This window comes from Apodemus sylvaticus, chromosome 6 (genome assembly GCF_947179515.1).
Source record: "Apodemus sylvaticus chromosome 6, mApoSyl1.1, whole genome shotgun sequence".
NCBI lineage: Eukaryota > Metazoa > Chordata > Mammalia > Rodentia > Muridae > Apodemus > Apodemus sylvaticus.
This window is the reverse complement of record NC_067477.1, coordinates 114,438,671-114,463,356: the sequence shown is the minus strand read 5'-3', so window position 1 is coordinate 114,463,356 and position 24,686 is coordinate 114,438,671. Positions and strand designations below refer to the sequence as shown.

Sequence of the window (24,686 nt, the reverse complement as noted above, 5' to 3'; positions counted from 1 at the left end):
GACCAAAAGCAGGCTCTGGTAAGTGGCAGCTGACTGCTCAGCTGTAATAGAGCATGTGGTGGTGTCCGTAGAGTAATTCTAGATGTCTGGTAGGAAGAATTGAGAGTGAATTCTTCCCAGAAGAATCCGTTAGATGAAGAACATAATCACGGGGTATAGCTTCTACGTGACTATAGTTTCTCTCGTGGCCCCTAATTGTAGAGGGAAAATGCTTAGCTTTAAAGAACTTCCGAGAACTGAAAGCAACACTGTCTGTGCTTGGGGACACTATGGGAAGTAGAAAAATGCTCATGACAGAGAGGTCAGTGCTGACATTTGGTTTAGCAAATAGTGAAGAGGGGGAAGCTAAGGGGGAGTTTTTGTCTTATTATTTTTTGAGACAGGGTCTCACTATGTAGCTTTATAGACCAGGCTGGCCTTGAATTCACAGAGACCCACCTGCTTCTGCCTCCGAGTGCTGGGATTTAAGGCCACCACAATGGACTACTTTTAAAATTTAATTATTTTATGTGTATGGGTATTTTGGCTGCATATATATCTGAACCATACATACACAGTGTCCACAGAGGCCAGAAGAGGGTGTCCAATCTCCTGGAAGTGAGGATTACTCATGGCTGTGAGCTGTGGGTGCTGAGACTCAAACCCAGGTCCTCTGAAAGAGCAACCAGTGCTCTTAGCCACTGAGCCTTCTCTTCACCCACTATTTCGTTTTGAAGAATGCCAATAAGCACTTTGATAGTAGAATCTGCAAGTCTAAACCTGTATGTGATGGTATGAGAAGACTTGAGGTCACTTCACACTCTCAGAATGCCTAGCTACATACCTAAAGATTCTCGGCATTTTCCCAAATAATTCTGTTCTGTAAATATATCTCTTACATTGCTTTTAATCTTGAACAGCCATGCTTTTCCAGAGTCTGGCACTTCTTCAGCTTTATTTACATATACTCTGTCTCTTCCTGAGTACTCCATTGGTGCTTAGATGTGTACCCCTTACTCTCAATAAAGCAGGCAGTGCACAGTGGGTCTGAGAATGTGTGCTGCTAGCACAGTGGAGAGAGGATTGGTCTCTGGCTTGTTGGGTGGGAGACTGTGTTTGGAGATTGCTGTATGGCTGTCATGGATTAGAAAAATGGTTGGGGGCTGGAGAGATGGCAGCGGTTAAGAGCACTGACTGCTCTTCTGAAGGTCCTGAGTTCAAATCCCAGCAACCACATTGTGGCTCATAACCATCCATAACTAGCTCTGATGCTCTCTTCTAGAGTGTCTGAAGACAGCTATAGTGTACTTACATGTAATAAATAAATAAATCTAAAAAAAAAAAAAGAAAAATGGTTGGAAAAATGTAAGATGATTTGTGAAGGGGCCCACACACTGCTTGTTCCCGGTGATAACTGGGTGGTTGAAAACCCTTCTTACTATAGATACTCTGTTATACATTATTCTGTAAATTGAGTAAATCATTGGTTAGAGACCAGCCATGGAGACTAGTAATAATCCTAATGAATGGTATTTTAGTGCCATTCTAGGTTGATCTTTTTTCTATGTTTGAATATAAGATTTGACTCTAGGAGTATTATATGTAATATATAATAATAAGTTGAATGAAAGGATATTTGGGATAAAGGATGCAAAATATTTTACAAATATTAGTGTTCTTAGGAAAATTCTGTATAAGTGCTAATTATTAGAATGATTTTTAGTGGGGGCTGGAGAGAGGGCTCAGCTGACTGCCCTTCCAAAGGTACTGAGTTCAAATCCCAGCAACCACATGGTGGCTCACAACCATCTGTGACAAGACCTGTCTCCCTCTTCTGGAGTGTCTGAAGACAGCAACAGTGTACGCACATATAATAAATAAATAATTTTTTTTTAAAAAGAATGATTTCTAGAAGTAAAATGTTATAGCATCGGTAAGAATTGCTGTTGTGAGTACTGCTGAAGCACATCCCACTTCACTGGAGAGTTGGATGTTGATCTGTCTCTCTGGCTTGGACCTGGGTGCTGGTGTACTTTTCTTCTGTTTGCACACATGACATCAGCTTCTTTTCCATAGCAAGGAGTAGATATTATTTTGTCTCTTTGAAGAGAGAAAGTGAGATTTGGAGCCAATCCCCCCACACTATTATTTATTATTCCTTAATAGTTTATAGTAAAATATTAAGAGAGAGAATACATAAATACAATTAAAAGGGTTTTTTAAAACGTTTTGGTCATTTATTGTGTTTTGTGTGATGGGTGTTTTGCTTGCATGTATGTCTGTATCATGTACATGCAGTACCAACAGAGGCCAGAAGAGGGCGAAAGATCCCTTGGAACTAGAGTTACAGGTGCTTATGGTCCCGTGGATGCTGGGAATTGAACCCAGCTCCTCTGGAAGAGCAGTCAGTGTTCTTAACATTGAGATATACATATTTCCAGCAGGAAGATTTTTGTTGTTGTTTTTTTGAGACAGGGTTTCTCTGTATAGCCCTGGCTGTCCTGGAGCTCACTCTGTAGACCTGGCTGGCCTGGAACTCAGAAATCCGCCTGCCTCTGCCACCCAAGTGCTGGGATTAAAGGCGTGCTCCACCACCGCAGGAAGAATTTTTAAATGCTGAGAAAAGTAGGGGTATTTGAAATTAAGGATCATAATAAGTGTGGGAGAGATGAAGCTCTTATGAGCAGAGAGATTTGGGAGAAATGCAAAGTCTTTTGGTTTTTCAATTTAGGGTTTCTCTGTATAGCTCTGACTGTTCTGGAACTCACTCTGTAGACTACCCAGGCCTTGACCTCAGAATCAGCCTACCTCTGTCTCTCCTGTTCTGGGATTAACAATGTGGGCCTTCACAGCTCGAAATGCCAAGTCTTAGAGTTAAAATGTGTAAGCACATAAGCTAGCCACCCTGAGCACTGTATTAGTAGTTCTCAGCTCAGGCTCAAAATCATGGAAAGAGTTTTAAAAATAATGAAAAGCTTTAGGTACCCAAGGAGTATATCCAGACATCTTCTTAAGGGGAAATCTCAGGTCGGCCCAATTACTTTGTTGATTTCCATAAAAATGTTCTGTTGTGAATTTTAGATTTGTGAGATAATAAGAAATATGCATGTTGGTCTGTGGCCTAGCTCTTGGTCTGTGAGCCACAGGCACTAGGGGAATCTTGTTCTAATGTTTAGTCTCTGCCTTGATTCCTGAGATAGAGCTCCTAATACCCTTGTTGATGGGGGAACGGGGGTCGGGGTAAATTTTATTCTGGTAGTCTTTGATGCTGGTTCCTGATAAGTCTTCTAAGTCACTGGGATATCTGGTACAGTTCCCAAATTCCTCAGAACCTTCTGTGTGAGAACATCTTTTGTTCTAATCAGATTAGATAAGGCTCTTGGATAGCCTCAGCGTGGAAGTTGGTTGTTTGGACCCAGTTTACAGTTGGAACTCTCTGCTCCAGTCACTAACCTCGGGCATTAAAGAGGTGCCGGAGCGAGTCAGAGTCAATCACTTCCGTGTAGAGCCGGGCATGGTGGCACACGCCTATAATCCCAGCACTTGGGAGGCAGAGGCAGGCAAATTTCTTAGTTCGAGGCCAACCTGGTCTACAGTGTGAGTTCCAGGACAACCAGGACTACACAGAGAAACCCTGTCTCGGAAAACCAAAAAATAAAAAATAAATCACGTCTGTTTACATAAGGAAGCTTCATAACCCCCAGGGAAATGAGTGTGAGGGCTTCTGGATGGCTGGACATACTCCTCGTGTGAGGAGGGTGTTGGAGCTCTGCGCCCGTTACCCTGGGGATCCCGGGGATCTTCAACACTCTCTGCTCCTCTGCATCCTTCATTGTGTCCGCTGTAAGTAAGTGTGTGAACATAAATAACTTCCCTAAATTCTGAGAGTTGGTCAAATCCACAGAGGGAGTTACAGGACCCCTGGTTTATACCGTAGGGTGTACATATTTATTTATCTACCTAGGCCTTGAACCTGGCTTCTGAGTAGTCCTTCAGTCTGTTAGGCTGATGGTGTCAGAATGTGGTTCTCACATCTCCAGCTCCTCTGGTTGGGGTTAGGCACATGCTATCACACCTGACTTTTTATGTGGGTGCTGAGGGGTTTATTCAGCAGCTCAGGCTTGCTTACTAAGCTCTTTACTCGTGGAGACATTTCCCTCGCCTGCCCACTTTCATTCTTGGGTTTTATCTGTTCTTCATATTTTTGCTAGATATTTACTGGCATAATTAGTATCTGTCCCACGCTAGCCTTTTTGCTTTTCTTGACACCCCTGCCCCTGCTGTTTTTATTCTCAGTTTCACTGTTTTCTGCTTTTATTCATTTTCTATTTTCACGTTTGGAGTTTCATTTGCTGGACTTGTTTGTTTGTTTTTGTTGTCTGTAGTTATAAGTTGGATGCTTGGGTAGTTGGCTTGAGAACTTTTTTGCCAGTGAGAAGTGATCAGTCTCTCGTTTGTCTCCTCTCGGTCGTGTGGTCAAGCCGCTGTTTTCAGTATCTGTGTACAAATCGCTTCTGCGTGTACAGTATGCATGTGGAAATACAGCTTCTTTTTTTAATAGCTTATTTTATGTGTATGGGTGTTTTGCTTGCATGTGCATCTGTGTATCACGTGTGTGCTGTCCTCAGATTCCCTGGAACTGGAGTTGCAAATGGTTGTTAACAGCCATGTGGGTGCTGGAAATCAAAACCAGATTCTCTAGGCGAGCAGCCAGTGAGTGCTCTTAACCACTGAGCCATCTGTGTCTGGTTCCTCTTTCTCTCCCCTTCTTACACATTTTGCTAGATAGTACTCTGTCACCCACTTTGTCCTTCCTGTACATCACTCCCCACCCCTCCTTCACGAGGCCAGTGTTCTCCCACTGAGTTACATCTCCAGCTTTTTATTTTTATTTTGAGACAGATTCTTGCTACATTCAGGCTGGCAAACTTACTGCCTCAAATCCTTTTGTATAGATAAATTTTAGTTGTGTGTTACCAAGCCTGGCTTTGCTGTCAGCTTTGAATAGCGTTTCTCTTGGATTTATTTCTTTTAAATGGCTTTAGCACCTACCCGCACCTCGTGAGTGCTGAGATCACAGAAGTGTGCCACCCAGGACAAGAGTTCATACAAGGCAAGCATCTGACCTCCCAGAGTGCATCCTCAGCCCTCGGCACTAACTCCTCATCTTCCATAACTTCTTTTCATCCTTTTTAAAATACCGATCCAGTCAGTGTTCTCCATGGGCCTTTGACAATTTCTGCCCCTTTACAATTGGAGATGACTCGGCATGCTTCAAGACATTCTAGGGGGTTTGTTTTCTTTTGTTTTTGTACATTTTGTTTTCTGAGACAAGGTTTCTCTGTGTAGCCCTGGGTGTCCCAGAACTCTGTAGTCCAGGTTGGCCTCAAACTCATAGAGAACTACCTGCCTCAGCCTACCAAATGCTAGGATTAGAGGCATATGCTGCTACCACACAACAGTTTTTAAAACTATTATTATTTTACTGAAAATAACCTTTTTTTATGCAGTATATGCTGATCCCAGTTTCCCCTCCCTGTCTACTCCCACATCATCATTCCCACCTGTACAGTTGCGATTTCAGGCATGAAATTGTGATAGACTATCACTATCTTAATTTTAGACATGTTTTCTCTCTTTTTAGAAAATAAATAGACGGAGTTTTAAAAAATAAACCAATGAAATAAAGCAAAACAAATAGGGCTAGAGAGATGGCTCACTGGTTGAGAGCATGGACTGGTCTTCTAGATGACCAGGGTTCAATTCCCAGAATCTACATGGCAACTCAAAACTGTCTATAACTTCAGTTTTAGGAGTTCTAAAACCTCACACAGATATACATGAATGTAAAACATCAATGCATATGAGATAAAAATAAAAAACAAAGACACAAAACAAGTAGACATAGAAAAAAAGAAAAGGAAGCATGAAAAAAAATACATATTCTCTCTCTTTCTCTCTCTCTCTCTCTCTCTCTCTCTCTCTCTCTCTCTCTCTCTCTCTCACACACACACACACACACACACCATAAAATACAAAATTGGAAATCATAATAAGTAAGGAAAAGATGAGTATGGTAAAAATGACCAGACAAGGGCATTATGAGACAAAATATCTCCAAAAATACTGCCAAGTTCATTTTGTGCTGGTTATCTATAGCTGTGCATGGGCCTCCCTTAAGTGTGGCTTCTATACCCTGGGACACCATTGGAGAAAACTAAGAATTAAATATTTGTAAAAACCCCATCCTATTTTAGTTACTTAAATGGTTTCTTGTTAATAAATTTGTTAATAAATTCATTGAGATGTCATAGTTAACTACTCAGCTATAATAAAAAACGCTGGTAGACCATGCTCTTCTTTTTAGATGTGATCTTTTCAAAGACACGGAAGGTTGGTAAGCGGGAAGCACTGTGTTTTCTTTTGTTTTCCTAGTACTCAAGATTGAGTTCATGGCCTCAGGCATGGATTCTCTCTACACTAAGCTGTATCCCCAGCCCGGGAAACATTCTCTGGGCTCTGTGAATATAGCAGGGTGTTTGCCTTTTCAAAGCCAACATGGTAATCTCTTTAACTACAAAGTTGTTTTGCTTTAAGTTACTGCAAAACTTTGTGATCACAGACTTTATAAGACTACTGCAGGGACTGGAGAGATGGCTCAGCAGTCAGATACACTGACTGCTCTTCTAGAGGTCCCAAGTTCAGTTCCCAGCAACCACTTGGTGGCTCACAACTATCTGTAATGGGATCTCATGTCCTCCTCTGGTGCTGGTGTGTCTAAAGACTGCTAGCCTGCACACGCTAACTTTAAGCAGATAGTGGAGGTCTCTGCCTGCTGTGACATCAGGTGTGACTGAAGGGACGATACTCTGGGGCTGCCCTGCTTTGCTGCAGGTGCGCAGCGTGCATCCCGTCTTCTTTTAATGTTCCCAGTGTCACCCTTGCCCTCACTGTGTGTACGGACATGAGACAGATGTGGTTGGGCTTCTCAGAATCAGCACCTAACAAAGTCTTACAAGAAAAAGAAAGATGAACATTCTATGAAATCTTCATAGCAGGGTGCACCTGGTACTTAGTGTATGCTGTTATCCTGATGTGGGGGCATGTTTAAATTGTATTCAAAGGATGAAAAGCGGAGTTTATAAATATGGTAAAATTAAAGTATTTAAAGGTGAGAATCAGTTTATCAATTGCTCAGTATTTAGAGACCTGTTTGACTGCTTTTGTGGTTTCAGATAGCAATTATTTCTATTATTTATTTTACAGTGAGGGCCGAGGCAAGTTGACCGTGTTTTCAGTTAAAGCTATGTTAGCAACCATGTGTGGTGGGAAAATGCTGGACAAATTGAGATGTAAGTATTTTCATATTTTTTTGAAAGTTTTTGTTTTCAAATTAGGATGTTTAAACAATGTTAAGGGGTGAATGTTTATAGGACTCTGGATGAGGCTACATTGTCGCAGTTGACTCCAAGTACATGAGATGTGCCACCTGCTGTTCAGAGGGATAAGTCCATTTCCCTTCTTGTTAGTGTTTTTTTAAAATGAGAAAACTGAAATTCAGAATAATGATGTTGACATTAAAAAAAATCCTTTAAAATTCCTTACATGTTAGTAGAAATGTGGCTGGAGATGATTGTGTTTTTACTTAAAAATAAATTTAATTACTTTTACTAGGTTCGGTCAGGTTTACCCATCTTACTAACTCCATTCTTCACCAGGTGATGTTTGCTGGAATCAAACTGTTCCTTAGCAGTCAGAAACTGATAGTCCAATCTCCCTCTCGCCTGTCCTCTGCCAGTGATTTTTCCTTGTTGCTATTATTTGCTTTTTTTTTTTTTAAAAGATTTATTTATTTTATATATGTGAGTACACTGTCGCTGTCACTGTCTTCAGACACAACAGAAGAGGGTATCGGATCCCATTACAGATGGTCGTGAGCCACCATGTGCTTGCTGGGAATTGAACTCAGGACTGTTATTTGCTTTTTGTTTCTGTTTTTTTTTGTTTTTCCTTTTCTTTGGGCCTCCATTTCTGCATTCACTACTTAGTAGATAGTATAAGAGAAAGAGAAGATGAAATTTATAACTATTTAATTTTTACTGTGTGTGGTCTTTATTTACCCAGCTATTAGTTTAGGTAGCACTTTCCCTCTACAGAGGGCAAAAGTGGGGTAGTCATCTAAATAGTTAGAGCCTAGGTGTTTTCAGAGTTTCTCTGTGTAGCCTTGTCTATCCTGGAACTGTCTTTGTAGACCAGGCTGGCCTTGAATTCTCAGAGATCCTGTGGGCCTCTGCCTCCCCAGTGCTGGGATTAAAGATTGGAACCACCATGCCAGGCTTAGAGCCTAGTTTTAAGCGACTGTTTTTCTCCACTGTGCTAATATTGTCATGGCAGAGACACACTTAGGGTCAGGTGCCACATTTCAGAGAAATGAAAGCAAATCTGTGGGTTTTAATGAAGTGTTGGAATTATGTGTGTTGGGGCCAGGGTAGATGACTCAGGAGATTAAAGTACTTGTTGGAAGCCTAACAGGGCCCCAGACCCCACACGGTGGGAGATGACCGGTCCCCGTGAGCTCCAGGGTGGGCACATACAGATACCAATATCATTTAAAAAGACAGAATTCTAACTTTTGACCTTTGAATGAAACAGAATTTCATCTGTATTACCTCTTTTTAAAAAGCCTCCATAAAAAGATTAAAAAAGAAAGAAAAAGAAAAATCTTTATGTAAGTGGCCCTTAGCATTTGAAATCTATCTTGTTCAGGGGTCAGCTGTACTGTGCTCGTTATTGTTTTTATCCTTTGTCACTGGCTAATTGGATGGTGTTCGAGGTGCACTATCTTTAGAGATCTCTCTTAGCTTCGGCCTTGCTTGTCTCTGATTGCCACTGGCAGAGAAACATCACAAATGTAATATTGTGCTTAAGGGATTATTATGGGAGAAGCCCTGGAAACCCGTATCGTGAGAATCTTTCCCATGGAATGGGTGTCCTATTCTTAGATGTGCTCTCTGGTCGAGGTGGCTGAGTAATGGCATAGGCTACCGAGAGGGTGACACTGGTTGGTAGCATCCACTCTGTACTTTATCTTCTCCTGTTTGTGGGTTCAGTTTCCATGCACGTTCCAGCCCTGCTTCTGACTGCCTGTTTCCTGTAATAAAGGTCCCACTATATTAAGCCCTGCTGTGTAGACCATACCTCAGCATTTCTCTCTCTCTCTCTTTTTTTTTTTTTTTTAAAAAAAAACCTCTTTTCATATTACCTTTTAGAAATTTTTAACTAAAACAGTTTCCTTTATTTTCCACTCTACCTTTACAGACATTTATTTTTATTTTTGTGCATATGTTTGTGCTTGCTTGTTTGTATGTGTACCATGTTTGTACAGGTGCCTTCACAGTCCAGAAAATGGTATTGGACCTGCTGGAGCTGGAGTTTCGGGAGGTTGTGAACTGCCTGATGTAGGTGCTATGATCTGAACGTACAGGTCTTCCACAGGAAAACGAATGGTTTTAACTGCTGATCTCTCCAGCCCACCCCTTCCACCTTTTAAATTTGATATTTTTTAATATCAAAATAGCATTTTTTAAAGAACTTAACAAACATTTGTGTTTAGGGTGTGAAATGTGTTAGATTTTTCAGAGATGTTTTGAATATTTCTATCTATAAGACATTTGCAGGAAAGTCCCTTATCATGATCCTTACGATAGTATTTCTGGATTGAAAGGTAATTTACATAGGATTCTAAATGCCAATGACTTATAATCAGAGTATAGACTTTAATTAAAGTAGTGAAATAGATGTGTGGAGAAGACTGTGCTTTTATTTATTCAGTGAACTTGTGGGGAAATAGTCAGGTGTGCTTCAAGTTAAGGACACACACCTCACGCTTCATTCTTTATTCACATTTTTTGAGCTTGTAGTATTATAATGAAGCCTAGAGCTCTTTGGCTTCAGGCTGCTCCCACCTTGTCCTCAGACAGTCTAGATATGTCCAGATGCTAGCAGCAGCTTCCCCTGTTGAGCACACTGGCCTTCAGGATATGCGTCTTACACTTACATGGCTCTGAAAAACTGCATTTTGAGTCGAGAAAAGTTAACCTGACATTCGTTCTGCTCTGTCTGCTCAGAAGTGACTTTTCTCCCCGTTGTTTCCATTGCTTGCTTCTGGTGTTTCATTAGCAGGCTGCAGAGGCCTCTGGCTTCAGTTCAGCAGTTTCCCTGTTCAAAAATCTTCTTCCTTCTCCTGGGTCTTAATCACCTGTCACTCCACCCTCACCCTCACTGGTAGCTGCTAGCCAGCTCTCGACTTCTCTTTTAATCTGCATCAGCATTTCTGGAATAACTGGAATGTTTTAGAAATGTTCTCTGTATCTGCATTTTATGAACTATAAAAACATGAAAAGTAAAAACTAAGAAGCTGTATTGGTCAACCTTCTCTAGAGGAGCAGAACACAAGCACAGACACAGACACACAGATACACACACACACACATGAATGAACACACACATATATACATATATATCTATACCTATAGAAAGAACATTTATTAGATTAATTAGAATGGCTTACAGTTGTGGTCCAGCCAACTTAACAATGGCTACCTACTAACAGAACATCCTAGAATCCAATAGTCGTTCAGTTTGTGAGGGCTCTTGTCTCAACTGGTTTTCAGTATAAGACAGAATTCCAAAGAAGAAGGCTGTAATGCCAGAGAAGGAAAGAGCAGAAAGCAGGCATAGAGTGGAAGCTTTCTTCTTCCATCCTTTATATAGACTACCACAAGAAGGTGGGACCTAGATAAAGGTGGAGCGTCCCACCTCAGAAGATCCAAATTAAAAGTGGGTCTGCCCATTTCAAATGCCTTAATTAAGAGAAAAAAATCCCTCACAGGTGTCCTCAGCCCCTTGGGTTTTAGTTAATTCCAGATGTAGTTAGGTTGACAAGCAAGAACAGCCATCACAGAAGCCAAGAACTCTTTGTAAGGTGGGTGTGGCTGAATCAGCAGAAGCTTCAGGTGAGCCCCCTCTCTTGATTTCATCAGTGACATGGGACTTTTAACCAGTTTGAGAATGCGGTGTGCCTTGTACTCAGTTAAGGTATGCACTTATAAGCAAATGTGTGTACAAGGCTTTCCTGGGTAAGTCACTCAGCTGGCTAAACGATGGTAGGAGTTGGGAGTCACGTTTGCCAGGGAACATTCATGTAAAAGGAAGATGTCTGTCCTCTGATAGACCTGTCCCTTTAGCCTGAACAGTCCTGTCACCTTGTAGAAGCCTGCCATGGGTTTAAGAGCACGAAAGGAGGAGACAGACCAATGGAAGCAGTCAGTAGGAAGAGGGCTGTATCACTAGAAACAAGAATCCAGCGTACTGCTGCTAGGTCACTAGTACTGTGCCACTTACACAAGGGGAGGGGTATTTTAGAAATTGCATGAGACATTTACATTGAAGGACTCAGTTGTGGGTTTTCCACAAGGGATAAATCCTACTTCCCCCCACCCCTCAACACACACACACACTTTATCTTTCAGCTAGGAACAACTGTTGGGAAACTGGCATGCTTTCTTTCAGAGCTGTATAAATAGACAGTTCATCCTGTATACCAAAAATGGATAGAGTTTTAATTAGAGAACAAATATATTTTTTCTTTCAGTGCTAAGAATGGAACCTGTGATCTCACACCTGTTACACACCCTTCATTACCACCAAGCCCTTGTTCTTGGTGTTTCTATTGACTTTTATTTGCTTCTTTAGGCTTTGTTACATGCAAGTAGTAAATCACACTTCCTTAGATTCATTACTTGTTATGCTTCATTTGAGATTAGCTTAGTTTTGCACCACTTTTTCTGCAAATATGAGAAGCCTATTTAAAGAAACAAAACCAAACAAAAATCCCCCACCAGTAACTCAAGAAGTAATGAGTTGCCTCACTCATTATGCCTTCAGTTTCTGGATCTAGCTGAGCTTTCCTTAAAATAAACAAGCATGTTCCTCCCCCTCCCTTATAATCTGTGTCCTTCTCGTGATTAGAAAATTACTACGTTGAGTTGATTCAACATGACGTAGAAACTGAGTGGAATTGAAAATAATACATTTCTGTGAGTGTGGCTAGTCATGTGACTCTGGTTATTTTTCTCATTGTGTTTTTAAATGAAGTAGATGTTGACTTGTTGTATATGTGTGTGTTGTATACATGTTTGTGATCATGATACTGCACACCTGTACATATGTGGCAGCTAAAATCTAATCCTTCTGTTTCTGGCTGTGAGTTACTCATTGTCTTATTAGAATAAGACAACTTTGATTGTATAAATGTATGTGAATACATTTAGTAGTAACAGAAAACTTGATTAATAAATGACTTAAATACATTGGACTTTATATTTCTCATGCTAAAATAAGTCCAGAGGCTGCTGAGTTCAAAGTTGGCCCCATGACCTGAGGGTGCTATCATCAGACTCCTTCTGTTTTCCTTCTCTGCGTGCGGTACCCTCCTTAGGGTAATACGATGATTGCTACGTCCTGGACTCAGGTGTTCATTCCAGGCAGAGAGGAAGAACGTACCTCTGATAAGAAACCAACACTTCTCCAGAAATCTGCTCCAGTGTTACAGTGTGGACAGGAGGCAGGAAGACATTAAAAACAACAACAACAACAACAAACCAACCATGCACACTGCCACAGTGGCATTGCCAGGATTCAGTTAGTGGGGGGGGGGGGGGTGACATGGATGCCCTGAGGTGCCAGCCACAGCTCATACTGACCCTTTGTTCTCACTCTGAGTTAAGGTGTGTTTGCATTCCTCATAGGACTAGCAGCCAGCTCTTTAAAACCGGAGTCACCATGCTCTTCCCTCCTTTCACGAGCATAAGCATCTCTGAGCTCTGTCGCCCCTCCCTGCACCCAGTACTGACTTCAGGCAAACGTGCAGGCCCCATGCAGTTAGTGTGGATACTAGGGATGGTCTCCAGTTTGTTTATTTTAGGCAGCTTTTTCTTTCATCCCGTGCAGTTCCTAGCATTGAAGTGTCTTGATTTTGATCTCTTTCCCATCACTGGCCACCACTTCTATAACCCATACTCTTTTGTATACACCTGTTTTGTAGCAGGTGGCTGCCGTCTTCTCTTCATCACATTCATTAGCTGTCTAATCCTGAGAGGTAGCTTTTAAACATATTATCTCCATTTAAACATTTTAAAATCAAATGCAACTCTTTCTCTCAGTTTCTTCCATAGCAGAAATACCATATTTATTTCTCAGTGTCGATGTTCTGTCCAAGTCAGAATGTTTCTTTCAGTGCCAGCTTCTCAGTTATCACCAGATGAGGACATAGCTATGAATCTCAGGCAGAGGCACTTGGACCTTTTTATCTGGTTGTGGTTCTTAATCCCATTTGTATTCTGCTTCTACCTCATTGTTCCAAATCTTCTTTTTAGGCTCTAGATACCAAATCTCTTTCCCCTAGATCTGTTTGGGGATGGGATGGAGATCTGGGTTCACTTCCTATATAAACCACAACTGGAGTGGCAAGGGGGGTAGAGGCAGAACCACCAGAAGTACAAGGGCATTCTTGACTATTTAGTGAGTGCTACACCAATGTAGGACCTATTAAATCCTGTCTCAGTGAACCAGCAAAAGGCCCCAAACTTCCTTTTTTATTATAAAATTTATTTTTATTTTATGTTCATTGGTGTTTTGCCTATATGCATGTCTGTATGAGGTTGTCAGAGCCTTGAACCTAGAGTTACAGACATGTGTGAGCTGCCATGTGGCCTCAGGGAATTGAACCCTGGTCCTCTGGAAGAACAGACAGTGCTCTAAACCACTGAGCCATCTCTCCAGCCCCAACCAGAATACTTCTTGACAATCCTTTTTGTGACTTGTCCTCTCTGCTCTGTCTTGTAATTAACGTAAGTTTGTTTTGCTGACAATTGAACCTTGATCATATCCAGGATAGGAAAGTGCTCTGCCGTTGAACACTCTCCATTCTTCATCTTACTCTGTGTTAATGTTCTCACATATACTTTAATGTCTCTTAAGTTTCTCTACTCCTGGGAGAACTTACACATTTGCCTTTCCTTCCCCCTCTTCCGGCGTCTGTCCATCTGTCACTCTGTCCTCTGCCCTATCTGTGATGGTAGTGTTTTAGATCTCTACTGCATCCTACTCATTCTTTCTCGTGGCTTTTGGTTCTTTGGGGGAGGATACTACAGCTGAGCCTAGGACCTCCTGCAGGCGAAGCAAGCACTGTGCTCTGAGCTTGGCTCAGCCTCTGTGTGTGCTCTTGTTTTGTAGTGACAGTGTCTTTCTGAATATGTTAATTTCAAAGTTCTTTGTTCGAGTGTTCTCTCCCTCCTGCTCTCCTTATTCCCCTCTGGTTTTTAGGAATGTGGCCTTTTTATGTAGCTGTGGCTGGCCTCCAGCTTGCTCTATGGACCAGGATGTCTTCTGTCTCTACCTCCTGAGTATTGGACCCTAGCAGACATCACCACACCCAATCACTTCCACACCTAGCCAATGTTTCTGAAGTTGGTATATATTGTCCTGTCTGTTGCTATTTTAAAGTAGCTTGTTTTTATCTTATTATAAATTATAACTTTTTTATTTTGTTTTTTTCCTAAGGTTTATATGTTACTTTAATATACTTTATGTGTTTGAGTACCCAGTTTGTGTGTATGACTGCACACTAGAAGAGGGCATCAGTTCCCACTGTTGATGGCCGTGAGCCACAATGTAGTTGCTGGGAATTGAACTCAGGGCCCCTAGAAGAGCAGAGCGGCCAGGGCTCTCTGGCCATCTTCTCAGGCCCTAAATTATATCTTGGAGGAATATAATTTGATAACATTTATTCCAGATTCAGATAGGTATGGATTTAAAATTTAATTTAGCCATTGGCTACCTTTTAGGCCTTAACCAAGTCCTAAGAACTAACTTCTCATATGTTATTTTAAGTGATTGTATGTGAACACATGTGCACACGTGCAGCTGAGGGCATGTTTTCTTGTCACTTGGTTCTGAGCTCCTGGTTATCTTTCCTTTCTCCCCGTCTAGATGGAGGAATGACTGAGACAGGGACTCTGCAGAGAAGTGAGTGGAGTTACTACAGACGCCCTTTCATCTTCTCTGCCAGTCTTTCTGTTAAAACCAGGATTTTATCGTATCAAGCTATCTCTATCAGGATAAAAGCATTTATACGGCATATTAGTGACTTGCCTGTTGCACTGATAGAATACTCTGACAAAAACAAGTTAGGAAGAAGTGGTTTATTTTGGCCTGTAGTTCTAGAGGGGAAAAGTTCATCACAGGGACAGGCCATGGCAGCAGGAGTCTGAGGCTGGCCCAGCAGTCAGGAAGCAGTGATTACATTTCATCTACAATAAGAAACAGAGAGTGGTTGGGGAGGTGAGGCCAGCCCTAACAACAACCTAAAGGTTTGTCCTTGTCCCACAGGTAAGTGTAGTCTTTACCCTTCATCAAGGAAACACATGGAGGCCACCATAGAAAACTATAGCCAATCAAAATGCCCAGTTGTGATCTCAGTTCCTGTACTTAAGTCAAGGGACTTTGATGAAAAGGGGGTGGCAAGACTGTAAGAGCCAGAAGATCAGGAAGTTTGCGGTCCTTGATCAAGGCGTTCAGCTAAGAAAGAATACACCACATAAAGATCTAGCACAAGGGGTGTATTGGGAGAGTATAGAAAGTAAAAGACCATCTTGGAGTGAGGATGCGAGAGAGACAGAGACAGGAAGAGAGAGACAGACAGAGAAAGACAGACAGACAGACAGACAGAGGGGCTGGCAAGAGACTGGGAGGTAGAAGGAACATTACAGAACAATCTGGGGTGTCTTGGGCCTTTGCCACCTACACACAACTTTGATAGTGTAAATACGCAGTGGCTGGTGATAACGTAAGCTGTCCAAGCCGCTGCAGCTGAAAGGCAGGCTGGCACCGAATTGACAGCAGCTACACCCATAAAGTCTTACCAGCGGGACTGAGTAAACATGAGCCGAATGATGACAGCACCAGCAGATATGCTAGAGCGGACAGGTAAAGGCGTCATGGCCTCAGCTCTGCACAGAGAACCTCAGGACTAAGGAATGCTGGGAAGTAGTCTGCCCTAGGGAAGAGCACACTGTTTGGTTATCCAATGCCAAGTGGTCAGCTCTGAAAACATGAATACAAGGTTGTAGAACACATGCATAGGTATAAAACATTATACAGACTGAGCAGGTTGTCTTTATGGTGTGTGTGTGTGTGCATGTATGTATGTGTGTGTGTTTGTGTGTACACCTAACAACAATAAAGGTTATGTTAGTGCGATTTTAAAATTGACAATTTTTTATCTATTCCAACTATCTTCAAATAAATGAAACAGATACTATGTGATTTGCTTAATAGGCTTTATGGCACAGTAGCTGAACAGTTAATAATCTATTCTATTCCTCTAAGCTGATCTGGCTGCCTCTCAGTCAAAATCCCTGAGATGCTTGGCATTTTAGTATTAGTCTGGCTCTCTATATCCCAGTTATGTTCCCCGTGGGGCTTCCTGGACCCTTTCCTCATGGCCAATCCTTCCCCCACCTCACCCCCTTCTGGGATCAGAAATCCAGCCCTGTTCTCTCTTTTGCTCAGCCATTGACGGATCAGCTTTTATTGTCAAGTGAAAAAAATAAATGGGGAGCAATGTTTACACAACATTCAGCCAGGAGACACTTAGAATAAGTGATACAATGCCATGACTGGATTGCAACCTGATATGGGGGCAGAGAAATCACCATTTGAATAATACAATGATAATCTTTACACAGTGCACAATAACTTTTTGCCTACATTTCCTCCTTTTAGTCTATTTTAAAAGCTCTTTCTCTTACAATAATAAACAATACACAATACTAACAATTATGAAGCAGTCAGGAAAGATTTATATTCACAATGTCCAGATATCTGCATTTGCCAACTTTTGATAAAATTCTATACTATCCATCCTATCCTGGTGAATTCAAAGTTCTGTACTTAAATCATTCTTATCATAACTTTTGTAGAGCTTAAAACATTTTCTTACTTCTAAACAACTTAAACTTATATGTAAGACTTTAATTGGGTTCAACTCCCAGAACCCATGTGGCTCATAACTGCTTGTAACTCCAAGATCTGACACCCTCACACAGACATGTATGCAGACAAAACACTAATGAACATAAAATAAAAATAAAATTTAAAAAAGTAGATTTAAGGGCTGCAGAGATGGCATTGACTGCTCTTCCAGAGGTCCTGAGTTCAAATCCCAGCAACCACGTGGTGACTCAGAACCATCCATAATGAGATCTGATGCCCTCTTCTGGGGTGTTTGAAGACAGCTACAGTGTACTTACATATAATAAAAAATAAATCTTTTAAAAAAAGTAGATTAAAAAATCTACTCTTTATTCCTATTCCTATACAGGGTCTCATGTCGTTCAGGCTGGCTTTGAAATTGCTATATAGTTTCATTCTCCTGCCTCTGCTTTCTACGTGCTCTGTTTGTCTTATAAACACAGATAGGAATGAAGACATGCTGTTTCAAAATTTTCATGGAACAGTGCTTTACACAAATAAAAGCTAATTATCCTTCAGTTCAATGGATTTAGAAAGGTGGGGGATGGAGAGACAGCTCAGTGGTCAAGAGCACATACTGCTCTTGCAGAAGACCTGGGGTTGATTTTCCAGTCCTACAGCAGGGAACTCACAACTGCCTGTAACTCCAGCTCCTGTAAGACCACCCTCCTCTGGTCTCTGTGGGCACTATTTTCATGTGTACAGCCTTCATCTAAAACTTTCAGAAAGGTAAGTGGACATACTTGAATATTTTTTCCACTTAATGTATAGGTAGAATCTTACATGAATAGGATTGAGGGGCCTTGTGAGCCAAATAACTACACAGTTAATTAAAAACTGTAACTTTATGGTACTTTTGAATGATACTTTTTTAGTGGTATAGAAATAATAGCCATTTATAATTTTTAAGAGATGGTATTTTCTTATTGTTTGGCTTTATTTGCTTTTGTTCTTACAGACATTTTCTCCCAGATGTCAGATTCCAATGGCTTAATGATGTTTGGCAAGCTTGACCAGTTTCTGAAGGAAGCCCTGAAGCTCCCAACAGCTGTCTTTGAAGGGCCATCTTTCGGTTACACAGAGCACGCAGTCCGGACCTGTTTTCCGCAGCAGGTAAGGACATTGACAGAACCTGGGGCTAAGGAGCCTCCACCTACCAGATCCCCAAGTGGCTTCTCACAAGCTGCTTTAAAGGAAGCTTACTGAGGAAAGACAGGAGAGGGGGGCGGGAGTCCACCTGAGGACTCTTGTTCTTAGGGAAGGGAACATTTGAAGGTTTTTTGTTATTGTCATTTTGTTTTTATGGTGGCGGAGAAAGCTTACTATAGATAAAAGAGAGTGTAGGTAGGAATAGGGGCGTCTAGGAGAGCCCAGAGCAGACTGGACCAGACTAAGCTGGGCTTTGCGGGGAGAGGGGGAGGGGAGAGACGGTAACCAGGTGCAGCAACCAGGAGGCCAAAGGTAGCAACAAAACAAAAACCATGAAGTATTTTAAAGAAAAAAAATTTTGCATTGTTGTGAGTGATGCATGTTTTTTTCTCTTCTTTCTGTCAAGTAATGCTCTTTAAATTTTAAGCACAGGGATTTTGACCTAAAGCTGTGGTGATCCTGGGTCATTGTTTTCTGCATAGCGCTCAAATGCTCCTTTGGGGTACACTGAGCAAACTTCGGACAGAGGCCGAAGTTTGACTTCTTTTCTTGGCTTTTACCCAGAGTCTGGAATAAGCATATTCCTGAGAGCTGAGCTGTGTCTCAGAGACTGGAGAGAGAGAAAGGAGAGAAGTGTAGTTACTCAAGGTAGAGAGAGAACAGATGAAAGAGCTGTAAAATTGTATTTAGAAAGTTATGAGAAACAGAAGATTCAGGAAAAAAAGCTAGTTTAAAACTAATAGGAAAAAATATCTTCCCAGAAGATACTTTATTACCAAGGAAACTGCTTTACTGTTGGGAGACTCTACCAGGCAGGGCACGTGACTTCAGCCTGTCCAGCAGTCTTGTCCTTAGGGACAAGAGAAACTTAACAGCTGTACAGGCTGAGATGTGCTGCTCCCTTTCCTCTGCGACCTCACAGCTTGGATGGAGTGTTGTGGCAACATTCAAGGGTCCAGTTTGTGGCACCTCAGTAGAGCCACTTGTGAGTCTTGCCAAATCCATGTAGCAGTGTGGTCGGCCTGTACACAAAATTATTAGAGTCAGAAAAGACAGGGAACGTTCTGGATCAAAGTCTGAAAAGAGGTGAAAATCTTTTGGTCTAGGGTTTTTTGTTTGTTTGTTTTTCTGTTATATAGGAAGTTAGAAACATTTGAACAAAGTTTATAACCAGGTAATAGTATTCTGCCACTGAATGTTATTTTCTTGGTTTTAATATTTAGTTTTAGCTATGTCAAAGAATTTTTTTAAAAGTAACTAACTCTGGGCCAGTCTTGGTGGTACATGTCTTTAATCCCAGAATTTGGGAGTCAGAGTTAGGTGGATTTCTGTGAGTTTGAGGTCAGCCTGGTCTACAGAGCCAGTTGCCAGTTCCAGGACAGTTAGGGTTATATAGTGACCCTGTCACCAAAAAACAAAACAAAACAAAAACAGCAACAACAACAAAGGCAGGAGGAAGGAAGCCAGGCGGTGGCAGTGGCAGTTGTGGTGGCAGTGGCAGCTGGATGGCTGGGTGGCTCACACCTTTAATCCTGGCTCTAGGGGGGCAGAGGGAGATGGATCTCTGTGAATTTGAGGCCAGCCTTGCTCTACAGAGCAAGTTCCAAGACAGCTAGAACTACACAGAGAAACCCTGTTTAAAAAACCATTTAAAAAATCAACTGAAATATTCATGGATAGAGGAACACCCATCTGCAGTGACAACAAGTCAGGGAGCTGGGCTGTACTAGGATATGAAATTAGGACTCAGTGTTTAGCTTGATGAGTTTGATCCATATAGGAACTTTGTCCTTAGAGTGAAGAGGAACACTTTAAGTATAGGACCTAAGCCTTAATGTTTGCCTGAGTGAATCTCATGGTTATAAACTAACAAACTGAGTTAACAGTCTTAAGATTTATTGAAAATAAATAGAAAATGAATGTAAAACTCCCCGATTTTCTAGACTTCCAAGTTTTAGAGGAAGATTGTGTTTTCTCTTTGGAAGATTTGCCCATTGTTTGTCCTTTATTTATTTATTTTTTTTGGCTTTGACTTTAGCTTGAAAAGTTGTCTACCCCGTGGGGGATTTTAGATCTGATGTCTGTTTGGGAAGGACAGTGACTGGAGAGTGGGAGTGTTGTGGGGTATTTACCAGAGAGGACATGGGCTAGAGCTAGCAGCAGATCTTTATTAGCTGGCCAGCTACAACACTGGGTGCTCAGAACCCCACTGTAGCCCCAAGCCTTTTTTAGGGTGAGCTTTTAAGCACAAAGTCCATGTTTTTGTTGACATACTTCAGTTAAAAAGAACAGCCAGAACAGAATTACAGAAGCTGAGAAAGAAGGTTAGTACATTTTGAGACTTTTCCAGAACTATATGGTGTAGTAGTTAATTAAACTGCTTTGGCTCCCATCGGGTTGAATGTGCCCTGCACCCACCCATGAGCTCTCTGGATTGTAGAATGAAAGACAGACAGGCAGACACACACGTGCACACGCACACTCGCACCAGTTGATATGCCTTGACTAGCTTAATGGTTGGGCACTGCTGAACCTTCCCATGCCTAGCAAACACTCCCCTCCCATATGCCTGAGTGAATAGCTTTAAAAATCTGTATTTCATCTCAGCTCCCCCAGACCCTTTAAGTTTCATCTTTTTGCCTCTCTGTCATGGCTATTCTGTGGCTCCTCTTCTCCCTCTCTGTCCCTTGCCCGGGAATCTAAAGGTCCCGCCCTGTCTCCCTGCCCAGCGAATGACCATATGGCAATTCTTTATTATCAGTGGAAGCCAGTTGGGGGCAGGGACCTTCAGGTCTGGAAACGCAGCTCTTGGGAGCCAAGATAAGACAAAGCATTAGAATCATTTCCCAACAATGTGGACTTTGATGGATCAGGCCTTTGTTTTAATTTTGGCAGGTGGTTTTGTCTATGTAATGCTGAGTTTTACAGCCTGAATGACATTTCCACCATATAGTTAACTGCAGTCTGGGGCCCTGCTACACAGGAGGGAGGGTGGAGGGAAAAAGGTGCATCATACATCACAGCACCCAGTGCCTATAGACGCTGTGCTGTGCTCTCGTAGAGCGTAGACTAGGTGGCAGTAGGGAAGGGGGGTAGCATTTTCATTGGTTAGTTTTTAAAATAGTAATACTATTTTATCTGTTGTAGCTACATTTCGATTTTACTTTATCCAACCAATGTCTTCTGGCTATATGCCAAAATGAATTTTCTTTCTACTTGGAGACATTTTCTGGTTGTTCTGACCTTGCTTTCCTGGACATTGAATAAAATTTGGCAAGAATTACCTGGCATGTGCAATGTGCATATTTGTGTTATAGTGTATGCATTTTAATCAAGGGGTTTCATGGTCTCTCTCAGCGGCCCTTCAGCTGGGTAATTTTTGTGGATGAGTGCCATGGTTTTTTTGTTTTTGTTTTTTAGTATAGAATAGAGTTTATTCAGGGCATGGGGAGGGGAGTTGAGGGGGTAGTAGAGGCAGAGAAAAGCAGACAGGAGACAGTAGAGGAGTAGAGGCGGGCCATAACCACGAGGAGGGGGAGAAGGAAGAGCCCGAGAGGGCAGGAGAGAAGCTGAGAGCGAGTGCCAGGCTTTGTTGACATAAAGACATTTCTTCACGTTTTCATCTCTGGTGTTGAGATAGCTCACGGGGCCAGTAGCGTCTTAGTTTCAGTTGGGTAGATTGTCATTTCCTGTATTTGTGAGAACTTTATCACGACTGTTCACATTGTCTCTGCCCCCGAGTTAGATCTACTTTTGGTATGATCCACGTGTCACGTCAAATGTTCTCAAAAATATATACTGTGACCTAGCATTAATGAGTTACTGTAAACACAGAAGTTGTGAACACAGAACAGGAGAGTAAGCTGGATATTTAGTGCATTTATTTTGCAAAGCAAAAATTAGGTATTTACAACATCTTGTTTGAAAGAGACAATGTACAATACGATGAAGCTAGATTATGTTATTTTTTATTACCAAAGATTGGTAATAAATCTCAGGGTTTCTATTACTATGATGACCAGAAAACAAGCTGGGGAGGAAAGGGTTTATTTGGCTTATACTTCCATATTGCTGTTCATCATGTAAGGAAAGTCAGGGCAGGAAACCTGAGTCAGGAGCTGATGCAGGGGCCATGGAGGGTGCTGCTTACTGGCTTGCTCAGCCTGCTTTCTTATAGACCACCAGCCCAGGGATGGAACCATCCACAATGGACTTGGCCCTCCGCCATTGATCACTAATCAGAAAATGTCTTACAGCTGGCTCTTACAGAGGCATTTTCTCAATTGAGATTCCCTGTTCTCTGATGACTCTAGCTTGTGTCAAGTTGACATAAAACTAGGCAGGACAGATGATGACCAAAATACTAAAATCATTGCTAGTTACATCAAGCAATGCGTTTGAAGGTAGTAAAAAGGTACTGCATGCATCCTTGGAGTGGATTCATTAAGAGCCTGGTGTGACTAACTCACGTGTGATTGTGGTTAATTAAGCCATTGAGTTAGTTTAATTGGCTAAGTACTTTTCTTCCTTAGTGGTAGGAAAAATATATATAATAATGCATCTTCGAAGTGATCATTTTAGATCCGATGAAATAGAGTGTATAAAATGGGTTTATTATGAATGAGGCCATAATAATGAGGCCTGTCTCACTAGCAATAATTAGGCTGAGAAAAATTATAGAGACCTAGAAGTGAATTTTCATTCTAGTCGGGTCTGCAGAGGAGAATGTCTTATTAAATGAATCCTTAGACTTGACAGGTGGTTCCCCACTCTTCTCTTTTGAAATGGATTTATTGCTAAGTGTGGAAACATGTCCGGTGGCATTTGCCACACATTCCTGCCTGGGGGCTGTAGGCAGACTGGGAGGGCTCTTTCCCTGGTATTGGCGGGTACCACAGTCTAGCAGACACACTCCTCACCTTGGGTAAAAGCCAGCTGATCATTTGTCTTATTTGTCCTTTTAATCATAAGGAAGTCTGATGTTAAATATTTTTCTGAAATACAGCTCTAAGCTGGAGAAATGGCTCAGCTGGTAAAGAGCTTGCCCTGCAAGCATGAAGACCCATGTTTGATCCCTAGAACTCGTGTAAAAAGTTCTGGGTTTGATTATAGTGTGCTTATGATCCCAGCACACGGAAGCAGAGACAGGAAGAACAGCAGGGCTCATCTGCCTGAGTATGCTGAGCTTTAGCTGTAGAGAGATGTTGTCTCAAAATGTATCCACTTTTTTGGAAGAGAAAAAAATTCTTCATAAGTTCCTAGTGTGTGCCCAGCCCCCCTCCATTCCTCCTTCAGCTTGTCTCTTTCATGGGCGTTCCTGGAGCAGACCCTGCCTCTAGGCCACATCTGTTCCCTGGAGACCCTTGCTAGTCTAATGCTTGGTCTCTGCCAATCTGATAGATGAGAGTGTTATCTCAGGGCAGCTTTGATTTACATTTCTCTTGTTTTGAGCAACCTGCATCATTGGTGAGTGAAAGCAATTGCATTTCTTATCTTTGTTTATTTGTTAGCTTCCAGTGAAACAAAGTCTTCCTGACTGCCTTCTCCCCTGCCAGGGCCTCTACTTTCATATGCTTGCTACAGCACCTTGTCTCCTTGATGCTCTGAACCCTTCAATATTCTGTGCTACTGTGGCATGTTTCATATAGCTCAGGGTGCACTGAGAGAGGACTCCAACTTTATATCCAGTCATAAACAACAGCATGCCTGGGAAATCATAGATAAATGGGAAAATTGGTTTGAGTTTTGACAGATTTTAACTAATGGTTGTACTTGACCTCTCATTTTTAATCCATATCATTCTATTATTTTTCTTTCTTTTTTCTTTTTTCTTTTTTCTTTTTGGTTTTTGTTTTTTTGAGACAAGGTTTCTCTGTGTAGCCCTGGCTGTCCTGGAACTCACTCTATAGATCAGGCTGGCCTCAAACTCAGAAATCCGCCTGCCTCTGCTTCCCAAGTGCTGGGACCATTAATTTTCCTTAATGAAATAATTATTACAATGAGGACAATATAGCATTTCAGTCTTTTCGTAAAATTTATTATTTCTTTCTGTGCATTGGTGTTTTGCCTGCATGTATGTCTGTGTGAGGGTGTCAGAAGCCCTGGAACTGGAGTTATAAACAGTTGTGAACTGCCATGTGGGTGCTGAACATTGAACCTGGGTCTTTTGGAAGAGCAACCAGTGCTCTTAACTGTTGAGCCATCTCTCTGGCTCTCACATTTCAGATTTTTAAAAGCATTTAAAATAATACTTGTATTAGTCAAGGTTCTCTAGAGTCATAGAACTTATGGACTGTCTCTGTATATTATGGGAATTTATTGTAATGACTTGCAGTTGGTAGTCCAGCTAACCCAACAATGGGCAGCTGTGAATGGGAAGTCCAAGAATCTAGCAGTTGCTCAGTCCCACGAGGCTAGTTGTTTGAGCTGGTCTTCTGTAGAAATAGATTCCAGCAGATGTGCTG

At 41.7% G+C, this 24,686-nt stretch overlaps 1 protein-coding gene across 8 annotated transcripts in view; it reads left to right on the top strand.

The window, feature by feature from the left end:
* Dtnb (dystrobrevin beta) overlaps positions 1 to 24,686 on the top strand; it is a 211,315-nt gene that overhangs the window by 50,958 nt on the left and 135,671 nt on the right. For all 8 annotated transcript variants that reach the window (XR_007978401.1, XR_007978402.1, XR_007978399.1 and 5 more), the window contains 2 exons: positions 7,246 to 7,331; positions 18,032 to 18,186. Coding sequence is in view for 1 of the 8 variants with exons in the window: in XM_052186200.1 (XP_052042160.1) it covers positions 7,246 to 7,331; positions 18,032 to 18,186 (241 nt within the window). In the remaining 7 variants the exon portion in view is untranslated. The remainder of the gene's footprint in view (positions 1 to 7,245; positions 7,332 to 18,031; positions 18,187 to 24,686) is intronic.